At 47.8% G+C, this 25,170-nt stretch overlaps 1 protein-coding gene and 1 long non-coding RNA gene across 5 annotated transcripts in view; one reads left to right on the top strand and one right to left on the bottom strand.

Annotated features, from left to right (window-relative positions):
• Positions 1–25,170, top strand: part of ENTPD3 (ectonucleoside triphosphate diphosphohydrolase 3) — a 44,652-nt gene that overhangs the window by 10,628 nt on the left and 8,854 nt on the right. For all 4 annotated transcript variants that reach the window (XM_023260698.2, XM_045037824.1, XM_023260696.2 and 1 more), the window contains 7 exons: positions 4,255–4,372; positions 11,998–12,148; positions 14,698–14,857; positions 15,855–16,088; positions 22,532–22,804; positions 22,979–23,089; positions 23,989–24,126. In XM_023260698.2, the coding sequence (XP_023116466.1) occupies positions 4,255–4,372; positions 11,998–12,148; positions 14,698–14,857; positions 15,855–16,088; positions 22,532–22,804; positions 22,979–23,089; positions 23,989–24,126 (1,185 nt within the window). The remainder of the gene's footprint in view (positions 1–4,254; positions 4,373–11,997; positions 12,149–14,697; positions 14,858–15,854; positions 16,089–22,531; positions 22,805–22,978; positions 23,090–23,988; positions 24,127–25,170) is intronic.
• Positions 13,322–18,705, bottom strand: LOC109491586. The gene is made up of 2 exons (XR_002145061.3): positions 18,420–18,705; positions 13,322–13,519 (listed from the first exon to the last, which is right to left on the bottom strand). It is a non-coding gene; the product is annotated as an uncharacterized LOC109491586 (long non-coding RNA).

The raw sequence follows: 25,170 nt of genomic DNA, 5'->3' as shown, positions 1-25,170 counted from the left end.
TGATAGCTGGCTATTACATGCGACCTTGGCTTACCTAACCTTGGTCTATCGGAGTTTAAGAGCAGAACTATCAAAACTCAGTCAAGGGTCAACGCGTCCCCAGTGCCATTTTCGTTGTTGCTGGTCCAACCTGCTCCACCAGCCTGAAGAGTAAACATGGTGGCATCACTTCTATTTTTCACTCAGCCCCCCACCTGCTTCCTTCTCATGAAGTCCAATCTCTTCCTCTCGAGACTTCTCCCTCCCCAGCCCCAATCACAACTGTCTAGAAGCCCTGGAGTTTCTCAGTCCAGTATGATCAGTACCCCATTGCCACTGCCCCTTGTAGCCACAGGACATCAGTGTCCAAGAGGGGCCTACGTAGTCCCGCTCAGGTCACATGAGATCCCCGTATTGAGTCACACTCCCGTGCTTGGCCGTTATTCTCCAAAGCACAACCACGAGACCAGGCTGTGCTAAAACCATTCCTTTGTAGGGGCACCTGTGTGACTCAGTCGGTTAAGCGTCCGACTCTTGATTTTGGCTCAGGTCATGATCTCATGCTGCGTGGGTGTAAGCCCCGCCTTGGGCTCTGCGCTGACAGTGCAGAATCCCCTTGGGATTCTCTCTCTCCCTCTCTCTCTCTGTCCTTCACCACTTGCAAACAAACAAAAAAACATTCCCTGGTAACCCTCATTGGTTATCAGTCATCAGCCGGGATCTCTGGTGCCTTGTGGCCCTCCCTGGTTACCCCTTAGAGAGCGAAAGTTGGATAATTAGTTTCTTCCTTTCCAGACAGATGTGGCTTCTTCATCACATCGGTCCACCTCCTCTGTAGTCAGATCTGCATACTACTTAGCTACAAGCTTGCTTTTGAGGGACTTTTTGTCTGAACAAAGAAAGTCTGCTCTACACACCAGGCATCTTCTTTTTTTTTTTTTTTTTTTTTTTTTTGAGAGACAGAGAGAGAGAGAGAGAGAGTGTGTTCATGTGAGTGGGAGAGGGGCAGAGAGGGGGGGAGGGGAAGAGGATCTGAAGCAGGCTCCGAGCTGACGGCAGAGAGTCCAACGCGGGGCCCAAACTCACAGACTGTGAGATCAGGACCTGGGCCAAAATTGGGTGCTCGACCGACTCGCTACCGAGGCACCCTAGGCACCTTATTACTAAACAGTCAACCCTGTTAGACCTGGTTTCCTTGGAACTCACTGAAAGCATGGGGGCTGTGTGTAGAGGTCTGATGGCCAGTTAGAACCAAGCTCGGGCCCAAGTCTGTGACGGTGGGCAATGCTTTACCTCTGTGAGCCTCAGTTTCCCCACATGTCAAGTGGGAAGGATGACCACACCTGCCCTGTAGATGCAACACTAAAGCACTTTGGGCAATGCCTGGCATATTAGAAGTGCTCCACAAATGTGTATTACTACTAGGATCCCTCTTATTATGCCAAGAGGGATGATGATGGATGATGATGATAGTGCTAATAACAAATCTAAGAAAACTGTTCTTACGACTTTTGCTTTTGTTAGAAGCTCACACATCCCTTAAGTTTTGGATCATGGGGTTCTCACGGAAGACTGTTTCCTTTTGGTTAACCCACTGAGTGTGTCTTCAGTTCTACATTCAAGCCACGTTCTTTTCTGACACTGCGTTGGACAGGGGGTTACTCACTGCCCAGCTGAACTGAATGAAATCAGTCCCCATCCCACCCACCCAGAACATTGAGTTCTGCTGATTTAGGTAAGGGAGTTCTCGAAAAGACCAACTTTTCCACTTTGGAAAACGTCCCCGAACAGTGGTGGGGTGGATACCTAGTCCTCAGGGGTAGCCCCGGGCTCAGGGCTGGTCCCTGTCAGCACATCCGGCAGGTGCCCGAGGGGAGGGCCAGCTGCTCCCACCTTGGTGAAAATTGGATGCCAGCTGGGATGACGATGAACGTGAAAATGGCCCTTCTTCCTCCTTCCTGAGCTTGGCACAGCAGCCCCGAGCCTCCTTCACAGGGAAAACGGACTCTTTGTGAAGAGCTGGGATCCAGAAATCTGGGAAGGGTGGGGACCCTGCGGAGTGGTTGCTCACGTGTGCTCCCTCCTGTAGTCAGGACCCGGTGTGGAGGGGCCAGGGGCCGGTGCTGGGCTGGTGGGGGGTCGGCAGCAGGAGGGAGGAGAGAAAGCGGACTGGTAGGGAGGCTCAGATCGCTTGAGTGCCCGGTTTCCTTCAGTGCCACCTGTGCGTTAATCTCCGGGTGAGCAGGCTGTGAACAATGCCTTCCTTGTTCCCCCGGGGGGTGTCATGTCAGGATCCCCGTCAGCATTCGTCAGACTGAAGGCTGAGATTAGGAGGGTGTCTAAGTTCAAGTACCGACGGACACAGGATGTTCCGTCTCAATATAATGGGAAAGCTGCGATTGAGGAGCTAGGGCCACCCGTTTTTATTCGGTCCCCTTGTTTCAAATGAAACAAGCGTTTGTGGATAGTAGAAAGCTGGAGCCCTCCCAAATGGCTAGCATCACGGAATTGGTTAAATGGATTATTGTACATCTCCTGGAAGAGGTGGGGAATGTATTGAAAGCGATATCAGTATTTTTATTGGCGGCGAGAGATGTACATGATATACTTTTTATGTAAGAACAGAGCGTTGGAAAAGTCTACGTACAGTATAATCCTGGGTTGAATTGAAAACATATGTCTGACCGCATTTTCATATATGTAGCTGTATGCACAGGCGGCCATTAGAAAAGATGTATAACAAGCTGTTATAACAATAGTGGGATTTGAGGGGTGTTATTTACTTCTCTTTCCTCTTGTCTTTGTGGTTTTGTTTATTTTGCTTTGTTGATCTTTCCATATCACCTGTGTTTGTTGAGCAGCCACGAGTGTTAGGCATAGGGTCTGTTTACTTCTGCAAGTTAAGTTGTCTGCCCATGAGGAAACCCAGAGACGTTAGGCCTCTTGCTACCTAGGGTCGCAAAGCAAGCAAGCATCCGTCTGAGTTCGACCTGCTTCCAGAACCCAAATTCATCTTCCTCCCTGAGACCAGCTAGCTTAACCCAACAGCAGTGGAATTGGAGAAAACCTCCAGAAGCCTCCACTGCCCTGGGCTGACTCCGGGCCCACGCACATACTGACCTAGGTCAGCATTACTCATTCCAATCCCCGTAGGCTGCTAACGCATGCCCTTTCCTGCTCAGGCTTGGTCCAGGGCCTGGGCTGGGCCACACCTTCAGGGGAGAAAGCTTCCTGGTGCCTGCCTCAAGGTGGGGACATGGTCCAGGTCTCCTCGCCTGCTCTCCTGAGCACAGCTAGTCCTGGCACTGCCCTGGCAGACCCCCCTGTCTGTCCATGTACCGTGTTACCAAAGGGGGACAGTATGTCAACGTTAGTTGGCATTTTGGGGTTTTTCTCCTGAATTGTGAACACCTTCATTCTGCAGGCCAGTGCGGGTATTGACCTGTGTCACCCTTGTGAGAATTTCCCATATTTACTTCAGGCTTATTGGCCTGGAAGTTTGAAGAACAGAGGGCAGCAGGCGACTGACTATTTTCGTTTCCCTCCTGAGGCCCAGGTGGCTTCTGTCCCCCCACCTCAGAGGTCTGGAAGAGGAAAAATCAGGGAACAATTAAGATCCTCGGAGTATTAATTTTCAACCTTGGCTGCATATTGGAATCACCAAGGGAGCTTTAGAAACTGCGATGCCTGGGTCCGCTCCCGGAGATTCTGATTTAATGGGTCTGGGATGTGGCCTTGGCCCTGGGAGTTTCCAAAACTCCCCAAGTGATTCTTTTTTTTTTTTTTTTTTTTAATTTTTTTTTTTCAACGTTTTTTATTTATTTTTGGGACAGAGAGAGACAGAGCATGAATGGGGGAGCGGCAGAGAGAGAGGGAGACACAGAATCGGAAGCAGGCTCCAGGCTCTGAGCCATCAGCCCAGAGCCCGACGCGGGGCTCAAACTCACAGACCGCGAGATCGTGACCTGGCTGAGGTCGGACGCTTAACCGACTGCGCCACCCAGGCGCCCCTCCCCAAGTGATTCTAATGTGGGCTAAGAGTGAGAACCATGCCCCAGAACACCTGACCCACCCCACCTCCATCCCCTTCCCCACAGCCCAAGGAGACAAAGTTGGTTTGGAGAAACTCGGTTTTTTCCCTTGGTCAGCCCCTCCCCAAATGAAGCAGTGTGGATTACCCTCTGGAGAGTATTCGGGGTTCTCGGTGGCCCATTGGAAAAGAGTCCTCAGAGAGGCCCAGCCCGTTTCTGACTCTCCCTTCCCCCTTTTGTTCAGTATGGAATCGTGCTCGATGCCGGGTCTTCCAGAACCACCGTCTACGTCTATCAGTGGCCAGCGGAGAAGGAGAATAATACTGGAGTGGTCAGTCAAACCTTCAAGTGTAGTGTGAAAGGTAAGGCCCGGACTGTGTGCAGGAGGCCCAAAGGGAAGCAAGGGAGAGTCCTAAGGGCCTTCGGAGGCCTGGAGGGATCCCAAGAAGCTGCCTGGAGGCAGGAATGAGCACTGCACTGGGCGTCAGGAACATATGTCATCCAATGGTAGTGGCACTCCCCATCCATGCAGTGACCTTGGGCCAGTCACCCCTCCTCTGGGCTTCAGTTTTCTCATGTCTAAAACATGGCGGTGCGTGGTGTAAGATTTTACCCTGCCACATTTGCTTGAATGCTGACAGAAGGCACAAGTCTCCTGGGTCAGAACAAAAGATGGTTTCTTACTCACAGTACTAGCAGTAGGTAGAGTATCAGCATTTTCTTGTGCTGGTTCTCTGAGTTTCACTTTTCACCAGGTGATGTAAGGAGGGCCAGATAGTATCTGCTCGCACGGTGGGTCGTATTACAGAAGAGGAACCCCGAGATTAGGGAATCTGAGACATTTATAATGCCTGCCTCTTGACCTGGGGGGAAACACTGTCTCTATCTTCTGAGCCTTGAAAGTATAATCCGGAGCAAAGGCAGTCGGGACTTCTGCTCGTAGGACATGCAGAAACATGAGGGAGTCGTGGAAAATTGTATTCCAGTAGGGAAATTGTATTCTAATTGGCCGTGTATGTCAGGGTGGGGGTTGGCGGTGGTAGAGGTAGATGGACAAGGCATAACCAGACGGCCATGGCTCAGGTCCAGTAAAGCTTGATTTATAGACCCTGAAATTTTGAATTTCATATAGTTTTCAAGCGTCACAACATATTCTTTTAATTTTTTCCCTAGTATTTAAAATTGTAAAAACGGTCTTAGCCCACGGGCTGTACAAAAAAAAAAAGGTGATGAACTGGATTTGGCCTGAGAGATGCCCACCCTTGAGACAGAACATTCTCGGCATCTTTAATGACCCTCCCCAACATAGCCTGAATTTTACATTCACTGTTTCCTTTGTCCTTCTTACAGTTTCATCCTTATGCATTTAGTTTTTCCTGCTTTTGAAAGCGGGATCAAACATGTATACACATAAATGGAGTCAACATTTATTCTGTAATTTGCTTCGTTTACGGACGTCGGGTTTTTAAGATCCATGTGTGTTAATAGGGAGGAGAGGAAGCTCATACGTTCTTCCCTGTTGGTGGGCATTTGTGTTTCCATGATTATGGAAGCGATAAGGTTGAGTATATTTATATTTTAATTTACTTATAACATTATAAGTTATAAATATGCTTATGTCTTTTATATTTATATGTCACATGATCATTTCTGGTTTTGTGAAATTCCTATTCTTGACTTTTTCTCATTGACTCATTGGGGTTCTTTTTTTTTTTTTTAATGTTTATTTATTTTGAGAGAGACACAGCATGAGTGGGGGAGGGGTGTAGAGAAAGGGAGACACAGAATCCGAAGCAGGATCCGGGCTCCGAGCTGTCAGCACAGAGCCCGTCATGGGGCTCGAAGCCATGAACCGTGAGACCATGACCTGAGCTAAAGTCGGTCACTTAACCGACTGAGCCACCCAGGCGCCCCCGGAGTTCTTTATACATGTTGTGAATATGAGTACCCAGCTAGCATTATTATTATGTTGTTCCCATATTTCCTCACAGCTAATGATTTGTCTTTTTAAGTCTCTTCATTGTGTGTTTTGGTGAATAGGAGTTCTTTTTATGTAGGCACAATTATCAGTCTTCTCTTTTATGGTTTTGCTCTTGTGTATTTAAGAAATCCTTTAGCCTGAGATCATAAAGATATCCTTCAGTGAAAGTTTTATAATCTTGTCTTTTGTATTTAAGGTTTATTTATTTTTGAGAAGTGGGGGAGAAAGAGAGAACGAGTGGGGGGAGGGGCAGAGAGAGAGGGAGACAGAGAATCCTGAGCAGGCTCCACACTGGCAGTGCAGAGCCCAGTGTGGGGCTCGAACCCACAAACCGTGAGATCATGACTTGAGCTGAAACCCAGAGTCAGACACTTAACCGACTGAGCCACTCAAGTACCCCACAATTAAGTCTTTGGTACACATAACCAACCCCAGTTAGTGTGTGTGTGTCTGTGTGTGCCTTTTTATTCTTTTAAATGTATTTATTTAAATAACTTATTGTTTAAATAAATTATGTATTTAAATTCAAACACAGTGTAGTATTGGTTTCAGGAGTAGAACCCAGTGATTCATCCCTTATGTGTGTGCCTTTCTAAAAACCACCCTCTTCAGAGCATCATGATCTCTGACTTGGTCTGGAGCTTCCTGACCAGGATGTTAACACATCCTGAGTGTGTTACCGAGGTATACCCTCAGCCCACGGACAACAGGTTAGAGACCCTGGACAGGTTCCCCCGGCCCCAAGCAGCCTCCTCCATTTGCCTCCGTGATCTGCCCAAAGATAATCATCTCTGGGGGTCATGGCATTGAAAAAGCTGGGAAGCAGAATTAGCCTTTCCCACAGGGAGACTAACAGAGATCTTTGAATAACGGGGCGAATTCTGATCATCTGCCTCTCAATGGAGGGCAGCCAGGAGCTCACCTACCCCGGTACCTAGGTGTCCAGGTTAGGTTGTCGATGAGCGGATATTGAGACAGAGTTTGGGATGCAAGGTAATTGTGAGAGATCCATACCTGTGGGGGGAAGGGGGAAGGAGGAGGACTGGCCAGAAAGAGAAGTCATACTGCCACATGGGCCTGACGGAGCTCCGGGCGATCAGTTATCTTGCATGGCCCAAGTTGGCTGGGCTGCGACACCCCCGTTGCCCTCAGTTGTTGGATGGCGGCATCCTGGGAAGAGCAAGACGTTGAGCAAGGCAGCTGTCTGCAGCTAAGGCAAACCATGAAGGAGCGGACAGCGGAGACCCTAAGCCTTTATTTGAAGGGGCGTCTGGCTGGCCTCTCTCACCACGGGGCACTCGGATGTTTTCTGAGTACCGATTGCGTTGTTATCCACAAGACACGGGTGGCCACGGCCTTGCTCGGAGCTCAGCCGGAGATCCCCTCTCTGCTGTCCTCACTTCTGAGCCATCTCCTCCCCTTCAAGCGTGAAAGAGGGCAGCAGGATGTTCATTTTGAAAGGTGAGACCAGCCACTTCCAGAAAAGAGAGGGTCGTGTAGGGCAGTCGTTAAGATGTCACCTCATCCCTCCTGTGTGAGTTCCTGAGATGTTTCTGACCTCTCTGCGTTTTGACCTCTTCATCTCTAAAATACGAAGCATGAGAATAGTAATGCCCATCCCCTGGGAATCATTTGAAGATTCAATGACATGATATGTGTAAAGCAGGTAGCAAATGCACGTGGTGAGCACTTAGTAAGTGTTAGCTATTATTATTCATGGCACGGTTTAGAGCTCCTGGATATTCTTGCCACAAAGTTAGTCTGTCCAGATCTGTCTTTAGACCCGGAGAGCAATTCAGCCAAGTCAGTCCTGATGGTCTTCTGGCTGTAGGGGTAGATGTGACCTTCATGGGAGGGGCCCTTGGCCACCCAGGATGTGATTTAGGGGAGGGGCAGGGTCATGGAGCCCACATCATATCCATAAATGAGTCTTCCCTTTGATTGTAGTAGCCTCAGGGATCCATATATATATTCCAAATGACCAGAAGACCACAAACTAAATCGCAAAATACAGAGTTGAAGTTTGGCAAGTGCCATCGCCTTGAAGACACGTGGCTTCTCCAAGGATAATTTGGGTTTCTGGTTTCCCAGCTGCAAATTTCCCAGGGCTCCCCTGCCTTGGCCAGTCTGAGGGGGTGGTGAACGCTTGCTTGCCCTGCAGTGTTTCCCAGATACCCAGGCTCTTGGAGATTTCTTTCTTGTGGGTGAGGAGGGACCTGGTGAGTATCATCACTCCTCACTTGCCGCTGTTTTCCTGAGTTCACCGGGTGCTGCCTTAGCTGCTGGTCCCCATGCTGGTGTCTGAAGCTCTGGCTGCTTGTTGTAAAGCCATTCCCTGGAGGGCATCGGTCCCCTACACGCCCCTCCTGTCTTTCCCAGTGTGCGGTGCTCAAGCCTGCTGCTATCTCCTCCCACAAAGGACATTCACGTGTTCCCTTTAAACCAGTGCTTGAACTCTACTGGGGCCTAAGTGTAGCCATCTCCTCCATTGAAATGCCTTAAGGAGTTGCTTTGGGGACCTGGACATTACAGTTTTGAAAGCATCCTTTGCTTGGGTACATACCCTCGAGTAAGTTTTGTGTCATCTGTCCAGCCGCCTTTCTCCAGATTGGAATAGCAGTTCCAACCCTCCTTTCTTAGGGTTGTGAATCCCAGGATCCCATGAGCCCAATCCCGCCTTCCCTCTAGGAGGCTTATGGGACCTTATGCAAATAGGTCTCAGGTGACATGCTCAGATACCCCAAGTTTTGACATTCCAGCAAGGTTCCTAACCAGTCCCTTTCCAGAGACCAGCTCTGGCTGATCCAGATTGAACTGCATGATCCCCTTAGTATAGAGTTTTATACTGGTTTGAAAATCTCATTGGCTGATTGATTCATTTATCTCATAAATATGTATTGAGTGCCAACTGTTTGCCAGTAACTGTTCTTGCTGGGGATTCCAAACTGAAATATACAGGGGCACCGGGCTGGCTCAGTCAGTGGAGCATCTGACTCTTGATCTTGGGGTCATGAGTTCAAGCCCCACATTGGGCACAGAGCTTATTTAAAAGTAAATAAAAAATAGGGACGCCTGGGCGGCTCAGTCGGTTAAGCATCCAACTTCGGCTCAAGTCATGATCTCACCGTTCATGAGTTCGCGCCCCGCGTCGGGTTCTGTGCTGACAGCTCAGAGCCTGGAGCCTGCTTCCGATTCTGTGTCTCCCTTTCGCTCCCCCTCCCCTGCTCACGCACTCTCTGTCTCTCAAAAATAAACATAAAAACTTAAAAAAAGTAGATAACGATAAATTAAAAATAAAAGATAAATAAATAGATAAATAAAATATACAAAGTCTGTGCTGTTGTGGAACTTGCATTCGAATTGAGGCGATAGATCAGAAATAAATGGGTATGAAACACGTCAGGGAGAAGTGTTGTACGGAGAAAGCAGTGAGATAGGCAGACAGAGAGCGGTCCTGCTGTTTTTGCCGGGATCATCAGGGAAGGACAAAGAGGGGACACTTACGCAGAGGCAAAGTGCAAGAGTGTGAGCCATACACATTTTTGAGGGAAGAATGTGCTGAACAGAGGGCCCGGCAAGGGAGAAGGCCAGGGGTGGAAGCCGCTCGGCATATTCTAGGAAAGGCAGAGGGGCCAGTGTGGCTGGGGCAGGATGAATAAGAGGACGAAAGGTGAGAGATGAGGCCAGAACTTCGGCCAAGGTCAGCTCGTGGAGGCCCTGAGCTGCAGTGAGGCGTCTGACTTGTGCTCAGATGTGGCTTCCTCGGACTATACTGGGAGGCCACTAGGAGATTCTGGTCAGGGGACTAACATGGATATGACCTCTACGTTTCACGGAGCATTCTGGATGTAGAACGTGGAGTCAGAAGCTGAGACCGGAAGCGGGGTCACCAGGGCTATTATGACGTCATGAGGTTATGATGTCATGAAGTTATGACGTGACGGTGGTCTGGCCGAGACTGTACTTGTCAGCGTGGGGCGAGTTTGCTCCCCAGGGAACATTTAACAATGTCTGGGGACATTTTTGGTTGTCCCCACTGGGGTTGGGGATACTGCTGGCATCTAGTGGTGGCCAGGGATGCGGCTAAACATTGCACAGTGCGCAGGACGGCCCCACAGCAAAGAACTGTCCGGCCCCAAACGGGGGTAGTGGCAACGTGCAGAAACTGATCTAGAACAGTGCTGGGGAGGGAGGGGAGGAAGTGCTCAGATTTGAGAGGTATTTTGAAAGTAGAGCCCGGGCGCCTTGGGCGGCTCGGTCGGTTAAGCGTCTGATTGCGGCTCAGGTCATGATCTCGGGGTTCATGGGTTTGAGCCCTGCATGGGGCTGTGCCCCGGCTGTGCAGAGCCTGCTTGGGATTCTCTCTCTCTCCCTCTCTCTCTCTCCCTCTCTCTCTCTCTTCCCCTCCTCCACTTGTGCATGCGTGCACGCTCTCTCTCTCTCTCTCTCTCTCAAAATAAATAAATAATCTTTTAAAAAAGAGAGTCTCAAGAGACACACAAGCCAACTGGAATGGATGGAATTTATTTGGACTCTAATTCAAACAAACTGGGAGAGAAAAAGAGAGAGGTGGGGGGAGGGGGAGAGGGAGGGAAAAGATGAATATGGAGAAAACGGGCACCTTAACTAGAATTTGGTTCTGTTCATTTCTACAGGCGTAATAGCAGGCAGGCGCTCACACTGCTTTAAAAGAATTCTTGCCTGGGGCGCCTGGGTGGCTCAGTTGGTTAAACGGCCGACTTCGGCTCAGGTCATGATCTCGCGGTCTGTGAGTTCGAGCCCCGCGTCGGGCTCTGTGCTGACAGCTCAGAGCCTGGAGCCTGTTTCAGATTCTGTGTCTCCCTCTCTCTGACCCTCTCCCGTTCATGCTGTCTCTCTCTGTCTCAAAAATAAATAAACGTTAAAAAAAATTAAAAAAAAAAAAAAAAGAATTCTTGCCTAACCCTACTTTCAATTCTTTCTGTGATCGTTCATTTCAGCTTCATGGAGATTTCTGACCAAGCTGAGGAACCCTGTCATGGGTTTGTTTGAGTTATAGGTCTCTCTAGCTGTGTTATTTCTTGTTGACGTTGATAAACGTGGACTTTTTGGTATTCTTTCATATGTAATGTTTAGGATAACATCTTAAATTACATATAGTTATGCCACAACGTTTCCTGAAGATAAATCATGACAAGATTCCTTTTTTCCCCTCTATGTTTGAACACATGGAATAGATTTGAATTTTTGTTTCATTTTTCCTGCCCCACCTTTTACTGTGTCTCAAAACCCATTGGGTGGAAATTCTGTGAAGAAGTGAATTTACTAGAGCACCTGGCTGGCTCAGTCAGTGGAGCATGTGACTCTCGATCTTGGAGTTGTAGGTTCGAGCCCTGCGTTGTATGTAGAGATCACTTAAAAATGAAATCTTTAGGGGCGCCTGGGTAGCTCAGTCAGTTGAGCATCTGACATTGGCTCAGGTCGTGATCTCTCTGTTCCCGAGTTTGACAGCTGACAGCTCAGAGCCTGGACCCTGGTTCAGATTCTGTGTCTCCCTCTCTCTCTGCCCCTCCCCTGTTCATGCTCTGTCTCTCTCTGTCTCAAAAATAAATAAACATTAAAAAAAAAATTAAAAAAAAAAAGAATGAAATAATACCATCTCTGCAGTTCGTTCTGTGGGGAGAGAGAACAGACGACACCAGAGGTGATCCTTGTGAGAGCTGGGAGGTGGGTACAAGGGGGTCCATTATACCTTCTTCCCTACTTCTATTGATGTTTGAGATTTCCGTAATGAGACCTTTTTCTTAAGCAGATCCTGTTTCATGTTTTCACTTTTGTAATTCCTTCCTTCTGTATTTGGGGAGTTGACACTTCAGTGTGACCACACGGGACTTAGCACCTCCACCTGTTTTCAACCCCCCACTCGAACCCACTGCTTCCCAAAGCCGATTTAGTGTTTATTTCGAAGTTGTAGTGCTCTTGTTGGTTCCTGGGAATGCTAAGAAGTGCTGACTGCTTGCTCCTCAGGCTCTGGGATCTCCAGCTATGGGAAAAACCCCCAAGATGTGCCCAAAGCCTTTGAGGATTGCATGCAAAAAGTCCAGGGGCAGATTCCAGCCCACCTCCATAGATCCACCCGCATTTACCTGGGGGCCACGGCGGGGATGCGCTTGCTGAGGTAAGGGCTGGGGTGGCCCCACGGAGCCCATCTGACCGAAATCAAGAATGTGTTGAGCCTTGCCAAGAATGTAACTCTCTGCCTGGGGACAAATCCGAAAGAAAGAAGCCCATATTCTGCCATAAATTTAGGCTTTAAAAGTTGGGACGCTTTTAGCCTTTATTTTAATACCCAGAAAGAGACTGCTCTAAAAGGGATTCCCTCCACCTTGGTGATTTTCCCAAGAACTCTGGGGAAAAAAAGGCAGGTGACACGAAATCCCATGGGGTATACCTCTAGTTTTTTAGAAAAGTAATAACTGTTTTGGATGCCTGGTCTTCTGACCCCGGTGTGCTGGCAGCCATCCTGAGCGCGACCCACAGTTACGTGGCGTCTACTCACGTACACGAATCTGCTTTACGAGAGTGGTTTTTCACTGGGGCGCCTGGGTGGTTCCGTCAGTTAAGCGTCCGACTCTTGATTTCAGCTCCGCTCACGATCTCGCGGTTGTGAGATCGAGCCCCATGTCAGGCTCCACACTGATGTGGAGTCTGCTTAGGATTCTCTGCCCCTCTCCTCCCTCTAAAAAAAATTAGTGGAATTTCTGCACTTCACCTCAGGCAAAGCCTTTGCAGGAAACAAACAGTTCATTTCATTCAATTTAGCAGTTCCTTCTAGATTCGTAGCCATGACTTTTAGCCCAGTTGCACTGTGTTCAAGTGCCCTTTCGATCTCTCTTTTTTCCCCCCATTATTGTAGCTCCTTGACCTTGAAATAAAGGAAAAATAGTTTTTATTTTTATTTTTTAAGAGAATATATTTCTTTTTCTTTAATGTCTATTTCTTTTTGAGAGAGAGAGAGAGAGAGAGAGAGAGAGAGAGAGAATCTCAAGTAGGCTCTGCATGGTCAGCACAGAGCCTGACGTGGGGCTCAAACTCACGAACCTTGAGACCATGACCTGAGCCGAAATTAAGAGCCAGACACTCAAGCAACTGAGCCGCCCAGGCGCCCCAAGAAAAATAGTTTTTTTTTTAAAAAATCAAACTTAAATCTACCCAGGGTAAAGCCTGCTCTGAACTTTGAAAATAAGGCTTTATCCCCCAAAGATGACACTCATATTGCTTCAAAGCCACTTTGTCTGTGGTGCCAGTAACATAAAATTATATGCGTGGGCATAAAGAAGATACACAGAAACAAACAAACAGAGCCACTTTAACATGATGATTAAAAGAAATCACGAAGCACCCTCGGTTGGATTGGGCCTGTTCCTTGAGGTTTTCCTCTCCTTGTTTCTATCCCTCTATCCTCGTTGACCGAACAGAACGTGGGAAGAAGTTGCATTTCTTTGCCCCGCTTGGAGTCTGCAGGGTGTTTCAAAATGATTGCGTTTACCTGAAAGAAATGATACAGAAATGCCTTCCTTCTGCCTTTTCCTTTTTTATGGAAACAAAGCATCCGGCTTTCTCTTAGTTGCTTTTTCTCCCACTCCTCTCAGTGAGGAATAACTAGAAGACTCTGTGACTTATAGCCCCTGACAAAAACCATGGAATAGGAAGTCCGCCACTTGGGAAAACAGTGACTGTCCCATTTGAATAAATTAAATATTAACTCCTCCTTGTAAAACTTTCTGATGGTAATCCATTCCTTCTGAGGATCTAGCTGATGTTTCCATTGAGGGAAAAGTCAACTATTAAGAAAAAAAAAAAAAGCATTTAATGAGAATCCTCTGGGAGGGGAACTGATAAAACTAGGAAGACTCTTGGATTATTTTCCAAACAGTGATCACTTGTGGCTGAATTAGAATGGACCTCAGCTTGTGGCGTGGCTCTTTCTCCTCCTTGAGCCAATAGTGAGCCAGCGCCCCGGTTTTCTTAACCCCGTGATGAAAGGGGAGGTACCCTCCCAAGTGAATGTGCTTCCATAAGGTAAAGTGGCAGCCAATGAACAATAGTATAATGCCCCGTCATGGGTGATATGAGAATACTATGTTTCCACTTTCCCGTGGGTCAGTGCACTGATGGATTCCAATCCACTGACGGCCATGATAGCCGTTATATACCCTCATGAGGAAGCCTTCCCTGAGAGCAAAGCAGCGACTGCTGAACGCCTAACCCTCTTTCTTTCCCCCCTCCTCCTAAAGATCCCCCTTCCTTCTGGCCTGGCGAGGGCTCCTCTATATGATGCCCCCAGCGGATTCCTTATGCCACCCCTGTGCCTTCACCAACCCCCTTGCCTGTGCTGATCTGAGACAGAGCAATGGTGATTAAGCAGAAGGTCCTTTTGATCAGCTGGTTGCTAGCGAACCAGACAGGAACAGGTAGGGGAGGAGACAACAAGGGGTGTTTTTACGTAAAGCCGTTTGTCTGCTTGGCGGTGTGACAGGTAACAAGGGCATCTGCCTTGGTTGCCTGGGAGGTTTTGACCTGCGAAAGGTTGCCAGTTTTGCACACATCTGGAAAATCATCCCTGCCAGCGGAGGGGTGGGGAGGTTTGCCTTTTCACCTGAGTGAGATTATTTGAAGACTCTCTTGTCCAGGCACTCAGCCTTTTGTGTTCTGTGCCTTGCATAGGTTACAGAATGAAACAGCAGCTAATGAAGTCCTTGCCAGCATCCAAAACTACTTCAAGTCCCAGCCCTTTGATTTTAGGGGTGCTCAAATCATTTCTGGGCAAGAGGAAGGGATATATGGATGGATTACAGCCAACTATTTAATGGGAAATTTCCTGGAGGTGTGTGAAAACAAATGCATGGTTTTTAATTTTGCTCTCTACCCCGTCCCCTGTGGGTGGTCACTTAAGCAGAGGTGCATGCTGACAGGGGCATCTGTCCTGTGTCATCCCTATCATGTACTGCATTGAGGAAACAACGATGAGACAATAGCTAAGAAAATACACATAGAGCTGGGGCAAAAACACTGCATCGTAAATAGGACCAAATGCACAGGGGAGAGGGACTAGCATCACTTTACTAGCTCATAAGAAATTGGAGGTGGGGGGATCTAAATCTAAAGGCTGGGGGTTTTTTGAAGGGTAGCTAGAGAATGACTCTTCTAAGAAGCTCCACAGCCCTCTGGAACTTCCAGAGCCCTCGGGCAGTCTGCTTCCCGAACCGTCCTGTGTCCCCGGGTCCCTTACCCTGCCCTGCCCCTTGTGCAAAGGAAAGCCGACCCCAAGGGACAATCACCATGTTACAGAGGACGTGAGCCTTATCCAGCCCAACACCTATCTTGTTCCCCCTCAAATATATTCTTAAATTTTAGTTAATTGCCAACAGTTCATATTTTAGAAATGTCACACACACACACACACACACACACACACACAAAGAAACGTCACATACAAATCCACATTTCTAGCTTTCCCTGACCCCCACAACCCACAAAAGCTGGAAGCACTGGTCCCAGTGGGCTCACGTTGGCAATAACCAACCGGAAGAGTGTGGCCAGACTGGAACAGAACGTGGCTCGTGCGGTCCCCAGTTTGCCACAGTCCCCCACCTAACCTTCCCTGTCGTCCCCACCTAACCTACCTCATTCGTTTATGTTGCCTGTCTAGCCCCCTGGAAGCATTTGAGTTCGCCACCCTTGAAATAAAAGAGCGTTTCGGCCTCCAGATGCTCATGTCAGACTTCTTAGCAAAAAGAGCTGGGCCTTGGGTGGAGAGTCCCGGGCAAACAGAGATGGTGCCTCTGGCCTTTTCTCTCGTTTCCTTCCCCCCCCCCGTGCAGAAGAACCTGTGGCATATGTGGGTGCATCCAAACGGAGTGGAGACCACAGGTGCCCTGGATTTAGGTGGTGCCTCTACCCAAATATCCTTCGCGGCCGGAGACAAGGTGGGGCTGAACAGCAGCCACATCATGAAAGTGTCCCTCTACGGCTACGTGTACTCGCTCTACACACATAGCTTCCAGTGCTACGGCCGCAATGAGGCTGAGAAGAGGTTTCTGGCCATACTTCTTCAGGTACCTGAGCCGGTGGGGGGGGGGGGGGGAGGGCGGGGGGAAGGGAAGGGGAGGGGCGGGCAGCAGGCGTTCCTTTGGGGGTCTGGAGGGGAGGGCGCCTTCTGGGGTCTGCCCATCCATCTTCTGATGGGATCGGAAACAAGACCAGTTTGCCAGTTCACTCACGGGGGTCCGAGCTTGCTCGCCCGCTCCCTGTGTTGTACTGACCACTTCCAGTGTATTTGAGTCCGAAGTCTAGGGAAAGTACAGGGCACCAGATGTTTGGCAGATGATTCAAGACCTGGGATCCCTTTACGGACACAAGCGGCTTTAAACCAACAGCTAAATAAACCTGAGAGTCTTGTGACTCCCCCGAGTGCTGACGAGATAATGAAAGTGGTCCCAAGAGAAATACTTGCTGACAGGGGAGAGGACTGAGCCCTCCCCGGGTGCGGCCTCCTTTTAGATGGGCCTATATTAGGTAGGTTTGATGCCCTTTGTATGGTGGGATTTGGGAGTAACTGAATGCCATCACATTGGTCAGTAATTGATACAGTAACTGTCCCTTGGCCCAGATGGCTTCTTCAGGCATCCACTGGAAGCTTGTCATTAATATATAATTAGTATTTCTTTAATGTTTATTTTTTTTGAGAGAGACAGAGACAGAGCTTGAGCAGGGGAGGGGAAGAGAGAGAGGGAGACACAGAATCGGAAGCGGGCTCCAGGCTCCGAGCTGTCAGCACAGAGCCTGACAACGCGGGGCTCGAACCCACGGATGGTGAGATCATGACCTGAGCCGAAGTCGGATGCCCAACCGACGGAGCCACCCAGGCGCCCTGAGGTTGTCGTTAATATAAACTCAGTGTTGGCGTGGTGTGTGTGTCAGTCAGCACTGACTCCAGGGATACCCTAGACCCCGAATTCCAGTGCTCGGGGGACATCAGTCTCAACCATGCATGGCTGAGCAGGGAAAATGAAAATGAAAGAAAGGGACTTTGACCACCTAGAGGGGCATGAGGCCAGCCAGAGGCCACAGATCCTGGCTTCTGGTGAGACCCAGGGGCAGGGGACAAGGGCTGGGTCAGCCTGTGAACATAGTGGACACAGCACCATTGGTTAATCCCCACCCCTCCCGCCTACTTGGGCAGCTGAGGAAGGAAGCAGTACCCCCCCCCCCCCCAGCCACTAGCCTGAGGGAACAATGGGCTGGCTCAGCAAAGTGCCATCGGCAAAACTGACATCTTCAGACCCCTGCATTTACTGAGTAGTCATGCAGGGATGTGCGTGAGAATTCACCTCCAGATCCGGCCGCTCCCCAAAACTTTGAGCCTCGCAGGAAAGGCTGGAGCCCCGGTACACATGCCTGTGACATGCCTTGTTGGGAGAGGCTGCACACTGCCTGGGGAGGACAGAGTGGGGGACCCTGCAGGCAGCCCTTGGGGCTCGGGAGACCCAGTGCCCACCCCAGACTCACACCACCCCCACTTGGCCAAAGGAAGCCCCACAGGGAACCGGATCGATCCTCCCTAGCAAGGTCTCCATGACCTCTACTCATCCCTGATCGCTTGCTAACGTACTTCAGCCAACATGCTCTTCTGTCCAGGAGAGAAACTCTGGAAACACCTCTTTTCTCCATCTCCTTTTATTTCTGGCAATGCTTAATGCCTCTCCCTCCAGTTCTGACCCTAGTGGGGGCAGAGGGCAGGGGGCTCCTCTGAACTCGAAACAGGAGAGGGGGCAGGTGAAATCATCCTTTTCCCAGAGGGAGTGAAGGTCAGAGAAGCTAACCTCTTAAATTCGACTGGCCCTGAGGAAAATGTGTGCATGTGTTTATTTTTACAAAGTTTATTAAAGAGTGATTATTGGGGCGCCTGCGTGGCTCAGTCGGTTGAACGTCCCACTTCGGCTCAGGTCATGATCTCGCTGCTCGTGGGTTCGAGCCCTGCATCGGGTTCCATGCCGACAGCTCAGAGCCTGGAGCCTGCTGCGGGTTCTGTGTCTCCTTCTCTCTCTGCCCCTCCCCCTGCTCATTCTCTCTTTCTCAAAAATAAATAAACATTAAAAATTAAAAAAAAAAAAAAAGAATGATTATCTATGTCGGGGTACCTGGGTGGCTCAGGCAGTTAAGCATCTGACTCTTGATTTTGGCTTAGGTCATGATCTCATGGTTTGTGAGATCGAGCCCCATGTCCGTCCAGCTCTGTGCTGACAACGCAGAGCCTGCTTGGGATTCTCTCTCCCCCCCCCCACTCTGTCCCTCCCCTCCTCTCAAAAATAAACAATAAAAAAATTTAAAAAAAGAATGATTATCCACGTATCCAAGAACCTACAGTAGAGAAGCCAATACTCCACCTGTCTGAGGTCTCACTTGGGTTTGAGAACGTAGGTCTCAAGGTGTGAGCCTGGCCTGGGGGCAGAGGTGGGCGATCCCACCCTCTAATGTGGACAGTCAGTTCAGAGGGACAGGGGCAGCTCTCCAACTTGCCTGGTAGCCTCCGGATGCCTGAGAAGGTGGCTCTGCCCGCAAAGCCTTCTGACTCAGGTGAGGGCAAGGATCCAAGTGTGCTGACGATCACCCACAGATGCACGTCCCGACCTGCCTGGCCAGTACTTTCATGTGCCAAATACATGTTGCCAAGCCCCGGCTTAGAAGGTTCACAAAGATTATTACATCATAAACACTGGCTGAGTAAATTCCACCAGGTCTGGATCTGGTTTCCTCATGTGTCCCAGTCTGGTGTGGATGGTACTTGGAGCCATACTTTGCAGCCTGTTTTCATATGAACAAGCCTCCAGTTGCCCCAGGGTGACAGCATTTTTAGATGCTAAGGACACGCATTCACTTTCTTTCTTCCCCTCTTTAAGACTTTTTCTTCTGTTTTTAAAAAAAATTTTTTTTAAGTTTATTTATTTTTGAGACAGAGAGAGTCAGAGCATGAACAGGGGAGGGTCAGAGAGAGGGAGACACAGAATCTGAAACAGGCTTCAGGCTCTGAGCTGTCAGCACAGAGCCCAATCGGGGCTCGAACTCATGGACCGTGAGATCATGACCTGAGCCGAAGTTGGCCACTTAACTGACTGAGCCACCCAGGCGCCCGTCTTCTATTTTTAAAGTAAAACATGTTCAGTGAAAAAAAAATTAGAAAATGCAGACACAGACACACAAAAATATAAATAATAAAACCAAAGAACCCTAGAATTAACCACCATAAACATACTGTTGCATTTTCTTCCAGTTTTTTTTTCATGCATGAATATGTATATTTACAAATTTGGCTTCATATGCTATATATAGTTTCATATCTAGCCTTTTCTTTTTTTTCTAATGTTTATATATTTATTTTGAGAGAGAGAGAGAGAGAGCGAGCATGAGCAGGGGAGGGGCAGAGAGGGAGAGAGAATCCCAAGCAGGCTCCACGCTGTCAGCACTGAGCCCGACACGGGGCCCGATCTCACAAACCATGAGATCATGACCTGGGCCGAAATCAGGTCAGACGCTTAACCGACTGAGCCACCGGGCGCCCCTCCAGCTTTTTCCTTTACTTAACAATATATCAGGAGCAATTGCCTGTGTTGCTCAGTAGCCTTTGAACTTATTATTTTTATGGACGCATAATCTTCCAAGCACCATTATTTAAAAAGAAAAACGAGATAGGTCGTTTTCTTATAAAAGACAAGTGCATTTTTATTGTGAAAATGTCAAAGCATGCAAAAAACGCATTGAAGTAAAAATGACTTTCCAATGCTAGTCACCTAACCGTCTTCACTGTTCACAGCTTGATACATTGTTATTCTAGACTTTCCAGATCAATATCTAACTTGTTTTCCTGATCCTTTAAGATTTCACAATTTGTCAACCCTTCCGATCCTGATGGACAACAGGCTATGTCCTGTTTTGCTGCAGCAACAATAATACCGTAAACCTTCTTGTGCATGTAACCTTAATCGAAGGAATGAGATTTTATGAGAAATATAAGTGGAAAAATAGGCAATCTTCCAACACAAACCCATCCAGATTCCCACCAACAATGTTGTGATGACCTTTTGCAATCTGAGAATTTTAGGGATCCTGAGCCATTAAGAAGTCCTTGGATAATGAGGATCTGCTTCTGAATTCCCTATTATATTCCCCCGTTTTTCCATTCTTGAGCCAGTATCATGTTATTCTAGTTGCAAAAGTTCGTTTTTCTACTCTGAGACATTTATTTTAAACTTCAAAACCGTTCAAAGTAGCAACAAAGAGGAACTTTTTTTTCACTGAGATTATGATTGCAGTGGCATTGACTGCAAACTAATTTGGTAAAATACTGGCTTATTAATGATGTTAGGAATTTCTGTGTAGAATTACAAAATATTGTTCCAATTATTTAGTTCCTGGTTTGCATCCTTCGATAAAACTTCTCGTTTTCATTATGGGTCCCGTACCTTCCTTTTAAATTAGTTTCCTATGTGTTTTTTAATAGTTCCTATCACTATTAAGAATAGTTCCTAATAGTCTTTCCACTTTTGATAGGATTTACCCTGAGATCAAGTTATGCTATAGTTTTCTAGTGGCCTTTTTTGCTCTGAAGCCTAATGGTTGACCCTTTAGTGCCAATGTCCTGCAAATACTAAGTTCAGGTGAGATTTGTTCCATGTTGAGGGCCTGAACAGCTTGGCCCATTGGCAAATTCATTTATTTTATTTATTTATTTTTTTTTAACGTTTATTTATTTGTGAGACAGAGAGAGACAGAGCATGAACGGGGGAGGGGCAGAGAGAGAGGGAGACACAGAATCGGAAACAGGCTCCAGGCTCTGAGCCATCAGCCCAGAGCCTGACGCAGGGCTCGAACTCACGGACCGCGAGATCGTGACCTGGCTGAAGTCGGACGCTTAACCGACTGAGCCACCCAGGCGCCCCGGCAAATTATATTTAAAGAAGGCATAAAAAATAATTCAAACTCCAAAAAGAGCACAGAAATCATCTTTCCTGAGCTGCTTCTATGTTCCAAGCCAGAAACAATTTATATCTTGCTTCTTGTCCAGGCCACGCCAGAAATAACGTATTTTATTTTAACTATCTTAAAAGCATGTCAGATTTGGAGGGGGAAATTAAATAACCAGGTATTAGTTTCTTTTCTTTTCTTTTTCCCTTTAAAATAGTATTTCCACCACCGGGTGACCCTGGTGCGACATGTTACAAATTACACATAACAGTTTTTGGAAATCATGGATTTTTTTTCATACCATTGAAGCAGAGAGGAACCTATTTGTTGCCTTCACAGATTCAGTCATAGTAAGATCTTTCTGGAGGACACTCATTAGAGTTATACTGGATGAGTGTTGGACTTCTGTAGGATTTTGTGTGAAGTCCTGTCACTGACCTTTGTTAAATGATTGCATTACCTTGATACGTACCTCAATTTCCTCATCAGTAAATTAAAGGAGTTGGAATAAATATTGTCTGAAGCCAAAATGTGACTGAGTCAAAATGAGTGGTTTTGAGATTGGGCAAAGTTCAAATACAATTCCTTAGAAAAGAGAGTCCATAAATAGGACCCTACACATTTTGGAATTTAGCATAAGATAAAACGGAGCATTTTTCACCAGTAAGTAAAATATCGGATCGTCATTTGGAATAAGTAAAGTCAGGTCGCTACAACAGTCTTTATGCCAAATAAATTACAAGTGGATCGAAGATTTTTATGAATAAGGATATTTGTTGCAGCATTGTTTCTAATGGCAGAATGATTGGAAACCATCTAAATGTTCACATAGAGGAGATACCTTAAATAAACTGTAGTTGATTTGTACAGCTACTAAAAAGAAGAGGCCATTCTATATGTACAGTGAACGGAAAGATCTGAAGATACGTTTTTCAGAAAAGCAAAGGGTGTAACTGTGTATAGAGTACTACCACTTACAGTTTTTAGAAGAAGGAAGAGGGAGGAGAAGAAAAGATATTTGTGTATGCGTACACGAAGTATACACAAAATCTCCGGTAGGAAATCGCAAAAACTGGCAAGAGTGGTTACTTCTAAGGAGGGGATCTCGTGGCTAGACATGGTGGGGAGGGAGCCCTCATTTTCACAATATACTTATTTGCAAACTTCTGGGTCATTTTGTCAGGTGGATAGATAGTATTCTATTCAAAATGATCAATTAATCTCAACATGTCTCGTGTTCTCCTCAAAATGGATTTCCTAAAACCTGCTTCACAGGACTGTCGTGGGGGGGGGGGGGGCCGGTAACGTGAGCGAGAGCCCAGCGTGGTGGCTGGTGCAGGGCTAACTGTTCACCCACCCCCACTGGACGTATCGAGGCAACCTGCGAGTTGCCTTCAGGCACGGGCTGACCCAGAACGGCATGTTTTCATCCATTTCTCTCTTGGCACTGGAGGGTAACAATAGTGAGACTTTGCAAGAGGGGAACACTTGCCCCCCCCCAAAAGTGGTTTCTGACACCTCACTCTTGTACCTGCAGGATTCTCCCACCAAAACCAATCTCATCAACCCCTGCTACCCTCGGAATTATCTCACCACCTTCACCGGGGGCTACATATTTGACAGCCTGTGCACAGCAGACCTGAGGCCTGTCAGTTACAACCCTGAAGACATCATCACTGTTGGAGGAACCGGGGACCCATCGCTGTGTAGGGAAAAGGTGGCTTCCCTGTTTGATTTCACAGCTTGCCGTGACCAGGAAGCCTGTTCCTTTGATGGGGTCTATCAGCCAAAAGTTAAAGGGACATTTGTGGTAAGAGCAAAACCCACCCAAAAGCGTCCTTTCTCCCCCCAGTGAGTATTTACTTCTCACCTTTCTGTTTCTCTTCTGTTCACCTGCTTCCCCCTCTCTTATTCCCCTAGCCTGAAAGCTCCATGGTGTGTCCCATTCTGAGAACTAACTTCCTTCTGTGTTACGTCCTCCCAGGCATTTGCTGGGTTCTACTACACAGCCAGCGCTTTCAATCTCTCAGGGAGCTTCTCCCTCAGTGCCTTCAACTCAAGCAGCTGGGATTTCTGCTCAGAGAGCTGGAGCCAGGTCAGTATTTAAAGAGAAAAGGGCATGGGGCGCCTGGGTGGCTCAGTCGGTTAAGCGTCCGACTTCAGCTCCGTCACGATGTCGCGGTCCGTGAGTTCGAGCCCCGCGTCGGGCTCTGGGCTGATGGCTCAGAGCCTGGAGCCTGTTTCCGATTCTGGGTCTCCCTCTCTCTCTGCCCCTACCCCATTCATGCTCTGTCTCTCAAAAATAAACCAACGTTAAAAAAAATCTTTTTTTAATTAAAATACATTAATTAATTAATTAACAAATAAAATAAAGAGAAAAGGGCAACATCAGTACAAAACACGGAGTAGATCCCAGTATGTTCCATTTGTGAGCACGTGTGTGTTCCAAATTTGGATTTCATGCCATTCTACCTTCTCCACATCCATAAAATGGGGTAATAAGGGAACCCACCTCACACCTGCATTGTGGATTAACATTCCAGCCACAGACACGATGGTGAGAACAGCGTGCGGTAACAGACGCAGCACTCGGTAAACTTAGAGGTGGTTATCGCGTGATGCTGTACGATATGACACAATTCGATGATTTCGTGGTGATTGTCTTATGAGGTTCTAGGTGGTGAGGTTCTTTAAAACGCGGTGTTCGGGGCGCCTGGGTGGCGCAGTCGGTTAAGCGTCCGACTTCAGCCAGGTCACGATCTCGCGATCCGTGAGTTCGAGCCCCGCGTCAGGCTCTGGGCTGATGGCTCAGAGCCTGGAGCCTGTTTCCGATTCTGTGTCTCCCTCTCCCTCTGCCCCTCCCCTGTTCATGCTCTGTCTCTCTCTGTCCCAAAAATAAATAAACGTTGAAAAAAAAATAAAATAAAACACAGTGTTCTGGAGCATGCCTTTTCCAAGCATGCCTGCCTCATCTGTTTGGAACCTCCTTTTCAGCTCCCGCTGCTGCTGCCCAGGTTTGACGAGGTGTATGCCCGCTCCTACTGCTTCTCCGCCCACTATATCTACCACTTGCTGGTGAATGGATACAGATTCACCGAGGAGACCTGGCCCCAAATATATTTTAAAAAAGAAGTAAGTCAAGGCACGGGTTGTTTCCTCCCCTTGCTCTCAAAAGGTTTGTGTGTAGACGTGCAAAAGAAATGTAGAATTTACAGGGGGAGGGGTGGTTTCAGTTTGCTGAAGGGAAGCTGAGGAGACTTCGGTCCCTCGTGACCAAAGAAACGACAGCGGAGAACTCAGAGGAGGTGTCGCTGGAGACCCTTCCAGACGAGGCAGCGGTCAGAGGCCAGGTGCCCACGGACCATGAGCTCCGCGAGCGCAGGACTTGTTTCATTCTTTTCATATTCCTACCATTCAGCATGGGACTGAGAACCTAGAAGGTGTTTACTAAATGTTTGGCAAGTGTATAAATAAATATGTTAAGGATTAGACCTTTCATACTGAAAAGAAACTTTAAACATAACAGTATTTTTTTTTAATTTTTTTTTCAACGTTTTTATTTATTTTTGGGACAGAGAGAGACAGAGCATGAACGGGGGAGGGGCAGAGAGAGAGGGAGACACAGAATCGGAAACAGTCTCCAGGCTCTGAGCCATCAGCCCAGAGCCTGACGCGGGGCTCGAACTCACGGACCGCGAGATCGTGACCTGGCTGAAGTCGGACGCTTAACCGACTGCGCCACCCAGGCGCCCCAAATTTTTAAAGAGGATAGTAATTAGCTGCTCTCCATTTTACACCGATGTCAGGGTAGCGGAGAGTATTAGGGATTCATAGCAGCAGTAAGGAAGAATTTCTCTTGGAATGTGCCTGAGGTCACTGTGTGTACGTCAAGCGTCCGGGGATGGTCTGAAGCTGCAGTCATAGCTGCTACCAGGTGACTGTTCGGTCTGTCACCCTCCGGGCCTTGTTTCCAGGCAGGACTCAGCCTTGCGGACATGTCCACGCAGCACTATGTTCAGGTTTGGGGAAAATATTCTCATTTCAGGAATAGCTGCTATAAAGCCGGAAGCCAGTATGTTCAGTATCAGCTTTAGCAATAATTAGGATAAATCAATCAATGCCCAGCATGAGGCCTGTGATTGTCTACTTTTACATAAAGAAAATTGAGTCATCCCA

Source organism: Felis catus, chromosome C2 (assembly GCF_018350175.1).
Source record: "Felis catus isolate Fca126 chromosome C2, F.catus_Fca126_mat1.0, whole genome shotgun sequence".
Classification (NCBI taxonomy): domain Eukaryota; kingdom Metazoa; phylum Chordata; class Mammalia; order Carnivora; family Felidae; genus Felis; species Felis catus.
This window is presented reverse-complemented; position numbering and strand designations above follow the sequence as displayed.